General features: G+C 43.3%; 1 protein-coding gene across 1 annotated transcript in view; it reads right to left on the bottom strand.

Moving 5' to 3' along the window:
- LOC128884810 (protein trachealess) overlaps positions 1–12,734 on the bottom strand; it is a 172,374-nt gene that overhangs the window by 99,420 nt on the left and 60,220 nt on the right. The window contains exon 4 of the mRNA XM_054138450.1: positions 3,463–3,492. Coding sequence (XP_053994425.1) covers positions 3,463–3,492 — 30 coding nt within the window. The remainder of the gene's footprint in view (positions 1–3,462; positions 3,493–12,734) is intronic.

Raw genomic sequence — 12,734 nt, 5'->3', positions numbered from 1 at the left:
AAATAGAATTTTATTACTTATCAACAATCGTTCAACATTTTTTATCACTTTATTTTGGGGATTTAGAGTGCTCCTTTTTTGACTGAAATTTTGGTTCTGCAATAATTCTACGTTTCTATTTATTACAAAATACACAGCTCCATGTTTAGAACGTCATATAAAACCTGTAATCAATTGTTCTAGCTCGTATAAACCGTGGTGCCGATTCTTCTAGTATTTATTTTTATAAATAGTAGTTGCATATATGCTACCCAACATCTTCCCTCTCTGCACTCGATCGACCAGCTATGCGTCGAATTATTCGGCTGGTCCTTGGTGCCCACCATAAAACGCACACCGATGACGGCGACGTGGTGTCGGTCGCGCAAGCCCACGTAAAGGATCGCGGTTCGTCCCGAGTTCTTCTTTGAACCGGGCATTATGGAGATTCGTAGGAAGTATTAGGTATGCGTCGTATTATGACCGATGCAGACGGAATTACGTGTTGCAGTCGTCGCGCGGGTCGCAGATAGAGCGCGAGGCGAGAAGTTTCGGTAATGGGGATTATTATCCGCGGCGATTCGGCGACGCGTCGCGGTTTAGTCCCATTTACATTGTTAATAGAATCATTATTAGGTTATCGTGGCGATATATCCGGCTAATTGAAGACGGTGTTTCGAGCCAGGAGGAAAAATGCGCCATGGCCCAGCACCTCCTTCGAGCGCTGGTTAACGCGCCGTCGTTCTCCATTCCGCCAGGGAATATTCGGACGTTATTATCTTTTTGATACAGGCTGCGCGAAATCATAGAGTAGTGGACCCCGCGTGTGTTTGTGTGCGCGCGCGCGCGCGAGAGGCTCGTTCTAAAAAAAGTTAATTGTCGAGTAGCGCAATAATTACTTTTGGGCTCCCCTGGTTTCGTACGCGAATCCACCGACCACGGGAGTTCCCTCGATCCTCTGGCTGGTTTCGGGACGACAGGAGTCGAGTATTGGTGGAATTTGCAGGGAAAATGTGGATAGATACATCTTTCGTTTTTTCGGGAACAATTTGGAAGGTTGAGCGAGATATTAGGGGGTTCAAAACCCGAGAGAACGAGGGCGAGTGTTTTGAGACTCGGGTGTACGAAAACTGTGATTACGATGCTTGACATAGAATACTAATTTTATTAATCAAAAGTTTTAACTTTATTTCTAAATGTCACGACTAAGCTGCGATCTTTTCTCGACGAGGAGCTGGTCCAGACTAACGGACGAACGTTATAAGCAAAAGGTAGAAAGAACTGCTAACTTATTCGAATATATTATTTATCCAGTCGGTCGTGTTCGACGAGTATACTCGTCATGTGTAAAATTTCGTTAGTTTAACCAAATAAGTAGATATTAAAACAGTTTATATCAAAACTACGAATAACTGTATCTTCGAACTAAGTTGCAACAAACGAAGCAAGAGTTTAATTACCGCAGGAATAACGAAGAAAGATCATTTACGCGAAGTACCTTTCACGATTGAATTCTAATTTTGCAACATATTATATCCCCGTCTTATAAGGGGACATAACATAAACGTGTAACACCCAATTACCCGGCGTCGATCGTTCCACTTTCCAAACGTGTTATCACCGCGGAAAGGTGATGGTCGCCAAAACTTATCGTCCAATCGAGCCATCGCGTACACGCGCGCCTTCGCGGCGATTTGCATTTAGGTAAAAAATCCCATCGACACCTTAAAAAATTCCCATCGTTTACTCTTCATTTTCGAGCTATTCCGAGTGCACCGCGAACGCTTAAAAAGCACGTGAATTCGCGCAGCTGCGTCGCTTGAAATTTTCGTCGAAGCTATTAAACCAGACCCCCAGCCCCCCCCCTTTAATTTCATCGCGTTAAACGTCTCGTAACAGGTCTCGGTGATCTTAACGCGAACCAAAAAACAATCAACCGTTATATAATGAAACAAGAAAAGTATCGTAATTAAATGCACTAAAATATTATATATTATAAGTATCGGTTACGTCGACGTTACAGGCGCAAGGAAAAAGAGAACAATTCCCTTTTATGTCTCGGCCTTAAGGGGGGCAATATTCTTCAGAAGTTTATTCAACGAGGAACTGTAAACGAAATGATATTTTATTTCGAATTGCTACAAGTTCGTTGTTGTTGGTGAGATGCATTTAAATTTTCGGAATTTATCGTAAAGTAGCGCGTGTATTGTAAAGGAGTTTCCAAAGAGGCCTTGGGATTTTGTTTTTTAACAAAACACGAGTAGTACGGAATACATCCGAGTTTTATACTTGTACAAAGTTTCGAAAATTAAAACAAAATTCTAATGCCTCTTTTGGAAAAGCCTTTAGTTACGTTGTTGTCCAAGTAAGAACGTATTATAAAATAATAATATTCGGATTATACTTGCATATTTATTTTGGCAAAAAGAAAGGGAAAATTTAGATATACCGGAAGGAATGCGCCTTCCTTAGGGCGAAGATAAAAATTAGAAAATATATTTGAAATATCAATGTTGTAAATATGTAGTGCATAAAGTAAAACGATTTTTATAATTCGTGAATAGACAACAGCGTGCATGCACGTTACGGAGGAATTAAAAATACTCTTGCTAGAAAATAGAAAAAGCAAAAATCGATCAGACGTACAGCAACCCGATCGATCACTGATGTGTATCGTACATGGTGTCCTGTAATTCCTGGTAAAACCAAAACGACGCGAACATGTCGACGAATGAAAGAAATGAGCAAAAGGAGACTCCGAACCGGGGGAAGGATCGAAACCAAAAAGTGAAAGAAGCCTTGTCCAGTCACTCTAGATAAAGTAGACACACGTTATAAAAAAGTATCATTACCAAGCTCGTTCTTACGTACACCTCTATTAAGCCGTTAATGATGTATTTAGAATTCCACGGTTTGCCGTGGAAAATCAGTGTTTTGTAGGCTATCTAAAAAGTGGTTGGGTATATTGCTAAAATAGTAATACAAGTAAATAGTAATGGAAAATAATATACAAAATTCTCCAAAATTTAGAAGAAATCTCTATAGAATATAAACTGTTCAAATATACAGTACAATGTATAATGTAGTATGCCCCGCAGGTTGCTATTCGGTCCGAATTAGCCGGCTGCAACTTGCGAGTGAGGTAGACCAAGCTCGATACCTTCTGTATCACAAGATAGATCTGTATTCAAAGATTCACGTCAAAGCACATGACACCTTTTTACACAAACTTTCCGTATCTTTACTTTCTTTAACAACAATTCTCGCGGTAAAGGCAATATTATTCAAGATATCCACAAAAGACTGATTTCCTACCCCACCAACGACTGTAAAAGATACGTGAACAATGGAACTCCTTGCAAAAACATTCGCATCGACGAAATAAAGGCCCACGCAGAAGAATCGGATCGGTAAAAATATTTTCGGCTCCTGAGTGGCTGGACCGCTCTAGCTGGCATGCATTCCGACTAAAATCTAGCCTACCTTTCGTAAGCGTAGTGTCTCTCGTCGAATCTGTAACACATAAACAAGTCTTCGTCACTACACGGCATTATCTGGCGGTACACGGCGCACAGGGGTCATTGGATCAGAAAGAACCAGTGTGCCCGACTCGTTTTATAAACTAGTTTCGACGAGCACACGGCAGTGATGAAGGCGGTACGAGGAAGGGAAACGGCGGGGCCACGAGGACCAGGGAAGAAGGAAAGAAACGCAGAGGGTGGAGGACAAAGTGAAGGGTAGCTGGAAGGTGATTCAGGTGGGCAGCTTGGCGAAAGGTGGAAGGGTTTGGGGAGCGAGGGGGGGAAAGAACCGCGAAGATTATTTGAGCCGGTAGACGGGTAGTTTGGTGCACATAAGTAGTTATACCTATAAGTAGACATAATCATCACCAGCGTAGGTAGGCAGACAGGTAAGGTTAATTTCCAAACCCCGTATTATGGTCCCCGAATCAACTTTTCCATAGTATAATAAGCAATTTTATGACGTGCACTCGTAATTATATTGAGATTAGATAAGACCCGGGCCCGTTTAGTTTGCGGGGCTCTTAGATCGACAGGGCATTGTCGAAGTAGACAAATTCGAGACCTGCGGAGGTATGCGTATGTGTGCGCGTTAGTACGTTGCAACGACAGCGGGTTTTATTTTTATCGAGCCATATTTGGACCTTCGTCGGATCCTTGGCTAATCGATCCCCAGAGGTGAATCGTGAAATGTATGCATCCGTTTCAGTCGTTCGAGAACCTCCTTTGGTGTATATTTAAGTTAAATGCATCTAATTTCGATATCAACAAGTTGATCGGGGTGCTCGGAGAGGTCCTCGACGTTTGTTTAATCTGTAATGGGGAAAATGGGAGCACTCGATGATTCGATGGTGTACTCGGTATTTTGTATAGATTTTTATAATAGGTTTAGGGTTCGTTTACTATGTTGTATATGTTGATTTAAAATGGTACGAAGAGCTAGGTATTGACGATTTCAATTTATTTTTTGATAGAATTATCAACAGTTTGGTAAAGGTATTATACAGATTGTTCGGTAACTGGTGGTACAAGCGAAAACGAGGCTGATTCTACATGAAAAAATAAGTCGAAAATATAGAATAAAAATTTTTCGCGCGAGGCTTTGTTGTCTCGTTGTAACGAATTTCGCTGTAGATCATTGTCTCGATTGAAGTTGTGTCGATAAACACTTTCAATGATTTTTGTTTTCTGAAAACAACTTGCGAGGCATTTATTTTAATATTTCAAGTCGAAGGTGCCCTCAACCGTCGTTAATATTACCCTGACCCATAGAGGGTTAAAATATGTCATACGTTTATTTAAGTTTCAATTTTTGTTCTGCCTCTGCGAGAATATGAATTTGTATAAACACTCGCGGTACATCGCGATACATTGATTAACGATACATTGACTCGCATTGCTCGTAAATAACGTTCGAAAAATGCGTCTATTTCGAAGTCGTCGCCGCGACCAGGCCTCCTTAAAACGAACCCGGCCGATCAATTTGCAAATTCTACAAATCCGTGATCGTTGTGTGGTAATCGATGCCGAAAGCAAGTGTACCGTCCGGGCGTGCAGCAACTTTTTGCCGAAACGAAACCCAGTTTCACGACAAACAAGCACCGCGACACGGTGCATTTACAATGCTATTTTTCTCCTAAATGGAACTTCTTCTGATATCGCGATCGAGAAGTCAGCTTTGCGGCCGTTTTTCCGATCCCATCGAGCGAGGCGGCCCCGCGGACCGGAATGTCGACCGATCCGATAAAAACCGAATCAAATATCTACCGTTCAGGCTGGACCATCGTCGACTAATGAAAATACCCATTGTTGCTCCGTGGGTTTTGCGTCAAGAAATTTTGCGGCCGCCGGTGTCCCTGCCTCGCGCGGCATTTCACTGCCGGACGTATTAGGCCGAACACGTAATTACTGCGTTTCTTTCCGCGAGTTTTACCCTTCGTTGTCCCCCCACCCCCCGGTGTACTTTTCCTATTTCGGCTCGAGCCGTCTCCATCGAGGCGGCAAAAAAATTGATGCACGTCCGACGGCTGTGATTTTCTGCTGCATACGCGGACGAATACGCGTCTGATAACCGAGGAATCTTTGTTTATCCGATTGTTGCATAAGGTATATTTTTCCAATAGTTATGATTCTATGGTTTAGGTAAAAACAGGGAACGTTTCGGTCGCTGTAGGTTCGTCTAGGAATATTTTCAAGCATATTTGCAAACAATATTAAAACAATGCAGGAGTCGTGTAAGACGATGATAAGAAAATGGAAATAAGCTAGTAATAAGTTACACACTTGAAATAAATGAATGAATGAATGAATGACAATTTTCACCAGTAACTAATTTAATTACTTTAATATGGCATTCGAGTGATTCGTTTGCGCAAGTTTCACGGAATGACCTGGCCGTCTAAGAGCCAGGCGTTATCTCGATAGTCGGTCAATTTACACGGCATTAGGGTCTGCGTAAATAGCAGCACGGCTGATTTAATTTCCCGTAATGGCAATTGACTGCGAGCGTCGAGGTTCTTGCCGTTCCCAACGGAGAACGCTATTCCTTTTTTCCGCGTCGGAAAGAGGATCCACCGGGAGTAGAAAATATCTTTGCAAACGAGAAAAATATTCTAAACCGCTTCTAAGATATATGCGAATGGTTTATGTTTACGATGCGAAAGAAACAAATGATTCGGTAGCTTCGATTGCAAAGTTTCATCGGAACTTGTAATTTATTTTGAAAGAGTTTTTTGATAGACATTAGCTCTATGGAAAGACATAGTACTGAAAATTAATTGTTATCGCGAATCTCTGCCCCGAAAAATGTTTCCTGTAGTATTGTATGCTCGCAATTTTACTCAATTGGCTGGGTAAGTTGGGAACAATAGGACGAGATGACTATTTGCTACAATCACAGACAAAGTGGGTTGCGCAATCGTAGTTGCTACATTTCTTTTGCTACCAGTTGTTGTATTCAATAGTTAACAATGCGGTGTATTATACTGCAGTCTTACCCGTGGATCACGCAAAAATCATAGATGTAAGGAAATCTATAATAAACTATTTGGTAACGTTCTTTACTGGTACATAAACGTAAGGTTGTTAGGAAAAATAAAAAGGTTAGAATCTATTAAAATTCATATCATTAATTCATCTCATAACCGATATTCACAAAATTCCTTGAAGTGAGTCACATCAGATCTTGGTGGATCTAACGTCGCGAGAGCTATTGACCCAACGATTCGATAAATCAATGAATAAAACAATTCCTTGACCAGAAGAAAGTTGCAATTCATTAAAACTCCTAGCATTAATTCAACTAATAACCAACATTCACGCGACTCCACGAAGCGAGGCGGATGGTCATTCTCGAAGGACCTAGCATCGCGAGAGCTATTGACCTCCAAAAGGAGCGTCGGTTGAAGGCGAGGGTCGATACCGCGTCGGAAGAACGTGAAAACAATTCGAATCGCGACCGGTGCATTCATTTCAGATCGGTTTTGGAACGGTTTCTCCCTGATCCGCATTTAAGTTAGCCTCACGTTCGGCCGCAGCACGTGATCCAGCTGCTCGAGAGGAATCCCACGTATCCGTGACGTCACTCTATCTCCACCGCGAGCAAGCCCCGACGCCGATACCAGCGCGAGACTTCTGTCTAGTCACTGACTTATTAGGAATTCCGCTCGACCCGCGTGCAGAAATTCGGCTGCGCCACGTGCATTCGCCGGACGCACGTTCTTATAATCTGCGAGACGTCGCTGGACTGCTTAAAACGTGGCCCTTCACCCCTGGGCGCGTCCATTGATTCCCTGGAAAGTCCCTCGATCAGGTTAATTCAAGTTGGCTCGAGCGGGGAACGGCACGGTACTGTGCGTGCGCGAGAAGCTTGCACTTGGAGTCGAGACGGTTGCATTCGTTCGGGGGCAATTTTGTTAGGCGTGAAGAATATACGCAGGACACGTGCTTCTTTGGAGGTCAATAGCTCTTATTATGCTGGGTCCTTTAAAGATGACGCGGTTCGTCTCGTGGAGTTTCGAAGACGTTCGTTATCGGGTAAATTAAAGATAGGAATTTTAATCAATTCTACCCTTCTTTGGTAGATTAAACTAAATATATTTATTGGTAGTGCATTTATTTATTGACATTATCATGAAGCTAGTTAATTCAAGTTGGCTCGAGCGGGGGACGGCACGGTACTGTGCGTGCGCGAGAAGCTTGCACTTGGAGTCGAGACGGTTGCATTCGTTCAGGGGCAATTTTGTCAGGCGTGAAGAATATACGCAGGACACGTGCTTCTTTGGAGGTCAATAGCTCTTATTATGCTGGGTCCTTTAAAGATGACGCGGTTCGTCTCGTGGAGTTTCGAAGACGTTCGTTATCGGGTAAATTAAAGATAGGAATTTTCATCAATTCTACCCTTCTTTGGTAGATTAAACTAAATATATTTATTGGTAGTGCATTTATTTATCGACATTATCATAAAGCTATTTCTGGAAAGAGATTTATTTCAGTAATGTTACTGAAAATGGACAAAAAATCATACAAGAATCTACGATACCAACATTGGTAGATTCTTTTAAAGAGATAATAGTAGAAAATTGTTTTCCAGTGAACTTGAATTTTTCCAGTGAACTTGAATGAAATATGTGTAATTACGCCTTATTCGGCCAATAGCAAATGATCTGATGTTGGTTAATCATAAAATTTCTAAAATATTCTTGAACAAATTACTTCTTTCTATATAATTTTATCTCGTACTGAATTTTCACCAATACAAACCACAGTCTTTTATAAACATTGTATCGCCGATTCGACCACTATTACAATGCCAAGAAATTGTTATAAAAATTACTACTAATCGACCTACTGTATTTTACACATAATCTTGTTAATAACTTAATGTCCCGCACAATCGTTATCCAGTTTCCCATTTCGATTTATCGAATTAAAATTGTTTCACGATTTGAAAGAAACTCCCAGCGAGAGATTTAGTTCCGACGCGATCGTTAAGCTGAATAACTCGATAAATATCTGCAATTTTCGTTAAATATATTTTCACTAAACAAATATATTCAGTCGATATCCCCGAATTCTCCTTTGAAAGGCATCTCGTCCCCCGCAACGTTACTTTCGAGGTACGCGGTACGTTTTTGCCGCGAACGATCAGCAGCCCGCATCATTGCTATTAATCACTACATTATCATTTAATTGATACTCTCGCGGCAATACATAATACCCCAAAAATATGCGGAGACCGCGAGCAGACGCGTATTCCACTCGAACACCGAAGCAACTTTTTAGCTCTTAAATCACGTCAGATAATAAGTCTCCGCGAGTGTCCTAACGTACGGGCGTGATAATTCACGATGATAGATATCGTAGCCGAATATTCGCATAATCCTTTCTTTATATTGGTCGATCAAGGGAAAAAGATTTGTGGAGAAGCTTCGGCACCCCGTGGCTACGCGCATCGCTCGCTTGCTAGCCCTCTAAATCTCCCCGCCATTTTGGTCCACATTCGCTAATCGAAACGGGCATACAATCATTTCTAGCATAGGCATTTTTATTTCTAGCTTCGAAATTCGCAGATGTCCCATCGAGTGATCGTATCGGCCACTTCGATATTATAGATTGAAAGCATCCAAATCGGTGTTTCCCAACGTGGGCTCCACTACCCACGAAGGAGCAGGTCCGCGAAAACTTCGATCGAATATCGAAATTTTGAAAAATCCTTCGAGGTACGTTCAAACATCGCTGCACATATTCAAACTTGCACAAAATCTGAGAGCAGCTCCATGGAATGACTCCGCAGAGATCTCTAAAAACGATCTTAAGTTTGATCTAAATGAACGCAGCATCCAGTAAGACAAAAATCAGCCATCAATTCGTCCAGCATCCAAGCCTGACTCGAGCACGCCACAGTGGGGCCATAAATCGATCCAAGGCATCGAAACACGGACACGTGTCTCGGACTAATGCGACTAATCACCGATAGAGGAGCACGGGGTCCGTAAAGATCCCGCAGTTCGCGGAGAAAAAGCGGCGAAAGAAACCAGAGAGAAGAAAGAGGCGAGGAAGTCGGACCGCGAGGGCACACGAGCTACAGTACTTAAGAGAGAAGAATGCGCGGTATAGATCACCAGGCTGGAGCGTAACGCGGGATTGGTTACGGTAGGCGAGAGCGTAGAAACTCGCATTGTGGTGGTTTCATAAGACGGGAGGAAATCGCGCGACAATAGAGAGGCCGCTTGACGGAACGGGTTGGACGAAGAAGAGGTGTCCCGGCATAAGAAAAGTCCGGTAGGACTCTCGGAGAAGAGCCGATGGCAGACACCGAGGCCTCGACGAACCGGGGAAAAATCCTCCTCGTCATTGTTTCGCTCGTTTCTCTTCCTTTCAGCGTTATTTATCGGCCGGTTGAATATTCAGCCAGCGGGACAAAACCGTCGGGGACAATCAGGGGACATAGGTAGACGGTCCGCAGCGGCAGGAGAGTGCCACTTTACTGAAACAGCGCGCCACAGCTCCGACTCGGATGCCCTGGGACGTCGCCGCGTGGATATTGTTGGACGTCCGACGTTGGATGCGGCCGCAACCGTCAACGCGAGTACAATGCCGCAAGAACGACGGAATGCATTAATATTAATAGTGGCACCGAACGCGGAGTCCCCCGTAACGGTCGCGAGTCAGGTGAGCCGTGAGCCGTGCTTCCAGCGCCGAAATCTCCACAGTTGCCTTCGAGCAGCCTCCTTCGACCTATCTGGAATAGATCCAAAGGAATCGACTCGAGACAGGAAATTGAGGCACTGCGACACATTTTTGATAAGCAACTACAAAATAGCTCGCGAATATTGGACGAAGTTAAGGTCGAATGATTTTCTGCAACAATTAATGTGTGAAGGAGAATTTTACGATTGGCCCTGCAAATATTACCGTAATTCTTTTCCGATTTCTGACGTATACACAAGCTATCTACGAACCAAAATCTAGCGATACACTAGCTACGGTCTCCGTCACAAATTTCAACCCCCAAGCTTAGATTCTATCGATTCCTAACAAATACACAAGCTTTTTACGACCCAAAATTTACTAATACACCAGCGAAGGTCGCCATTACAAAAACTTTCATAAGTTTAGGCGCGTCCCTCGCCATTCTCAGTCTAAATTAGCAAAGAACCTCTGAGTGGCCCGTCATCGAGGCGTCAATTGCGAGCATTCTTCGGCCGTAATAAGTTTCTGACCCAAATTGTCGTATTTCCACGGCCGCGAGGAATCCAGCAGGCCGCTTGTTAGGTTGGCAGCACGAGCAGAGGCATACTTGCCATTCGATAAGGTTGTCGCCTGGAGCATTGGTTACGCCTCCGAGGTCGCCACCCGTTAACGCCCACGTAGGTACCTTTCCTTTATCATCGCACCTTCACGGTTGCTCGTCGTTACGGCGCGTTACACGAACCTCCGCAGTTTAACAGTTAAACCTGTACCTGCCACGGACACCTCCGCCTCTGCTACGTGGGAAACGTCCAATCGCTTCACCGGGATATTTTAATTCGGGCCCGACGAAAGCCGCGGAACCGGAATCAGGATCAGCCGACCGAGCCAACTGTTCTTCTGACTACTGTTTGACAGGACGATTCGCTGCAGCTTGCCTTCCGATATCCTAGAGATTGGAAGAGATTGGCCGTTCTTCTTCGTACGCTTCGTGCTACCCAACCTCGGGTCTGATTCAGAGCACATCTACGAGTAGCTTGGTCTCTTGTTACTTTTCGAATCCTAAGAATGTGGACTTTTATAAGAACTTCGTAGTAATATATCATAAATGGTAGTTTAGCGATTGCAGAAGAATAATTGGAGTCTTGCTGCTTTTCAAATCCTGAAAACGTTGACTACCATAGGAACTCGATAGTAACATCACTGGTACTTTTCGTTTGCAGGAAATTTGCTAGGTTGCTACATCGGTGTAACGGATGGGACCATCAGCAATTTAGGACAAAACGTTTTTTACTTGGAAGCTTACTTAAAAATCTTCTTCGTATGAAACATTCACGAGTCAGAAATCATCATGATCGAATCCTGTTAAATTCCGTCAGTGAGTTTTAATATTTTTTCAATGTTTTCATTGCGCTTCTAACAGTAGAAACTTAAAAAAAGTAATGGATACGAAATTGGCGTTGATAAATTTTGATATTAATAACTGAGTCATTTGTTGCTATAATAGAGATTGCCAATTGGACGATGGTTATTGGTTGTTGCTCGCGTTTGAATCTCCAGACGCGACATTTTAATCTCATCAGACAGTGTTCAGATTCCTGACAGCGTGGTCTTCGGTAAGCCAGCATACCTGACTAGAATGTTTGTTTTTCATGGCGACATAACTCCTCACCTGTCGCGACTCGGTTCTATTGCATTAATTTGTAATAGAGGTATCGTAGTTGTGTCATCGCGCGACAGTGTCTCACGAAGCAGCTACAACTTCGTTATCCAACGACATAATACTCTACAAGGGCAACGTCCACGCACTGCACAGACTCACGAAGTAGCTTAATCGTCGAATGGCCAGCGTATCTTTATTATACCTCTGTGCTTAGAAGCGAAACGATATCGATGTAGCGGGCACAAGCTGAAGCAATTTGTCCCCTATTTGTTTTTAGCACGACTTCCTCGATTCGAAACATTTCTTGGAAATTTTCTTTTTTCTTTTAAAAGTAGGGCTTTAAGAAAATGAATGGCGTCGATTATTTGTTTATGGGGAGTTTGAGAAGTAGCGGAAACCAGGAACGAAAAGCGAAACTAAAGTCTACGTTTATTATCGTATGGTGGATCGGAGCAGACGAGAAAGTCTAAATATTTAAGTTTTTGATCATCCTCCCTAGCTAATTTTGCATTATTTCATACTCAGACTCGAGAGAACCATAAATAGATCGGTTCATATACAGGGTGTCCCAAAACTCGGGGAGGAGCCGGAAATGGGGGGTAGCTGAGACGATTCTGAACAACAATTTCCTTTGCAAAAATGTCGGATGGGGCTTCGTTAAGGAGATATTAAGCGAAAACCCCGACCAATCAGAGCGCGCGTAGACCGTTGGAGCGGCCGCGGTAGCGTAGGCTACGCGCTAGGCGGCCGCGCTCATTGGCTACCGCGAGCGCTCCACCGGCATACTCGCGCTCTGATTGGTCGGGGTTTTCCGTTAATATCTCCTCAACGAAGCCTCGGACAACAATTTCGCTAAGGAAAAAGTTGTTTCAAATCACCTC

The sequence above is a fragment of the Hylaeus volcanicus genome, chromosome 2, assembly GCF_026283585.1.
Source record: "Hylaeus volcanicus isolate JK05 chromosome 2, UHH_iyHylVolc1.0_haploid, whole genome shotgun sequence".
Classification (NCBI taxonomy): domain Eukaryota; kingdom Metazoa; phylum Arthropoda; class Insecta; order Hymenoptera; family Colletidae; genus Hylaeus; species Hylaeus volcanicus.
Note: the sequence above shows the minus strand (reverse complement) of the source record. Positions and strands in the feature narration are given on the sequence as shown.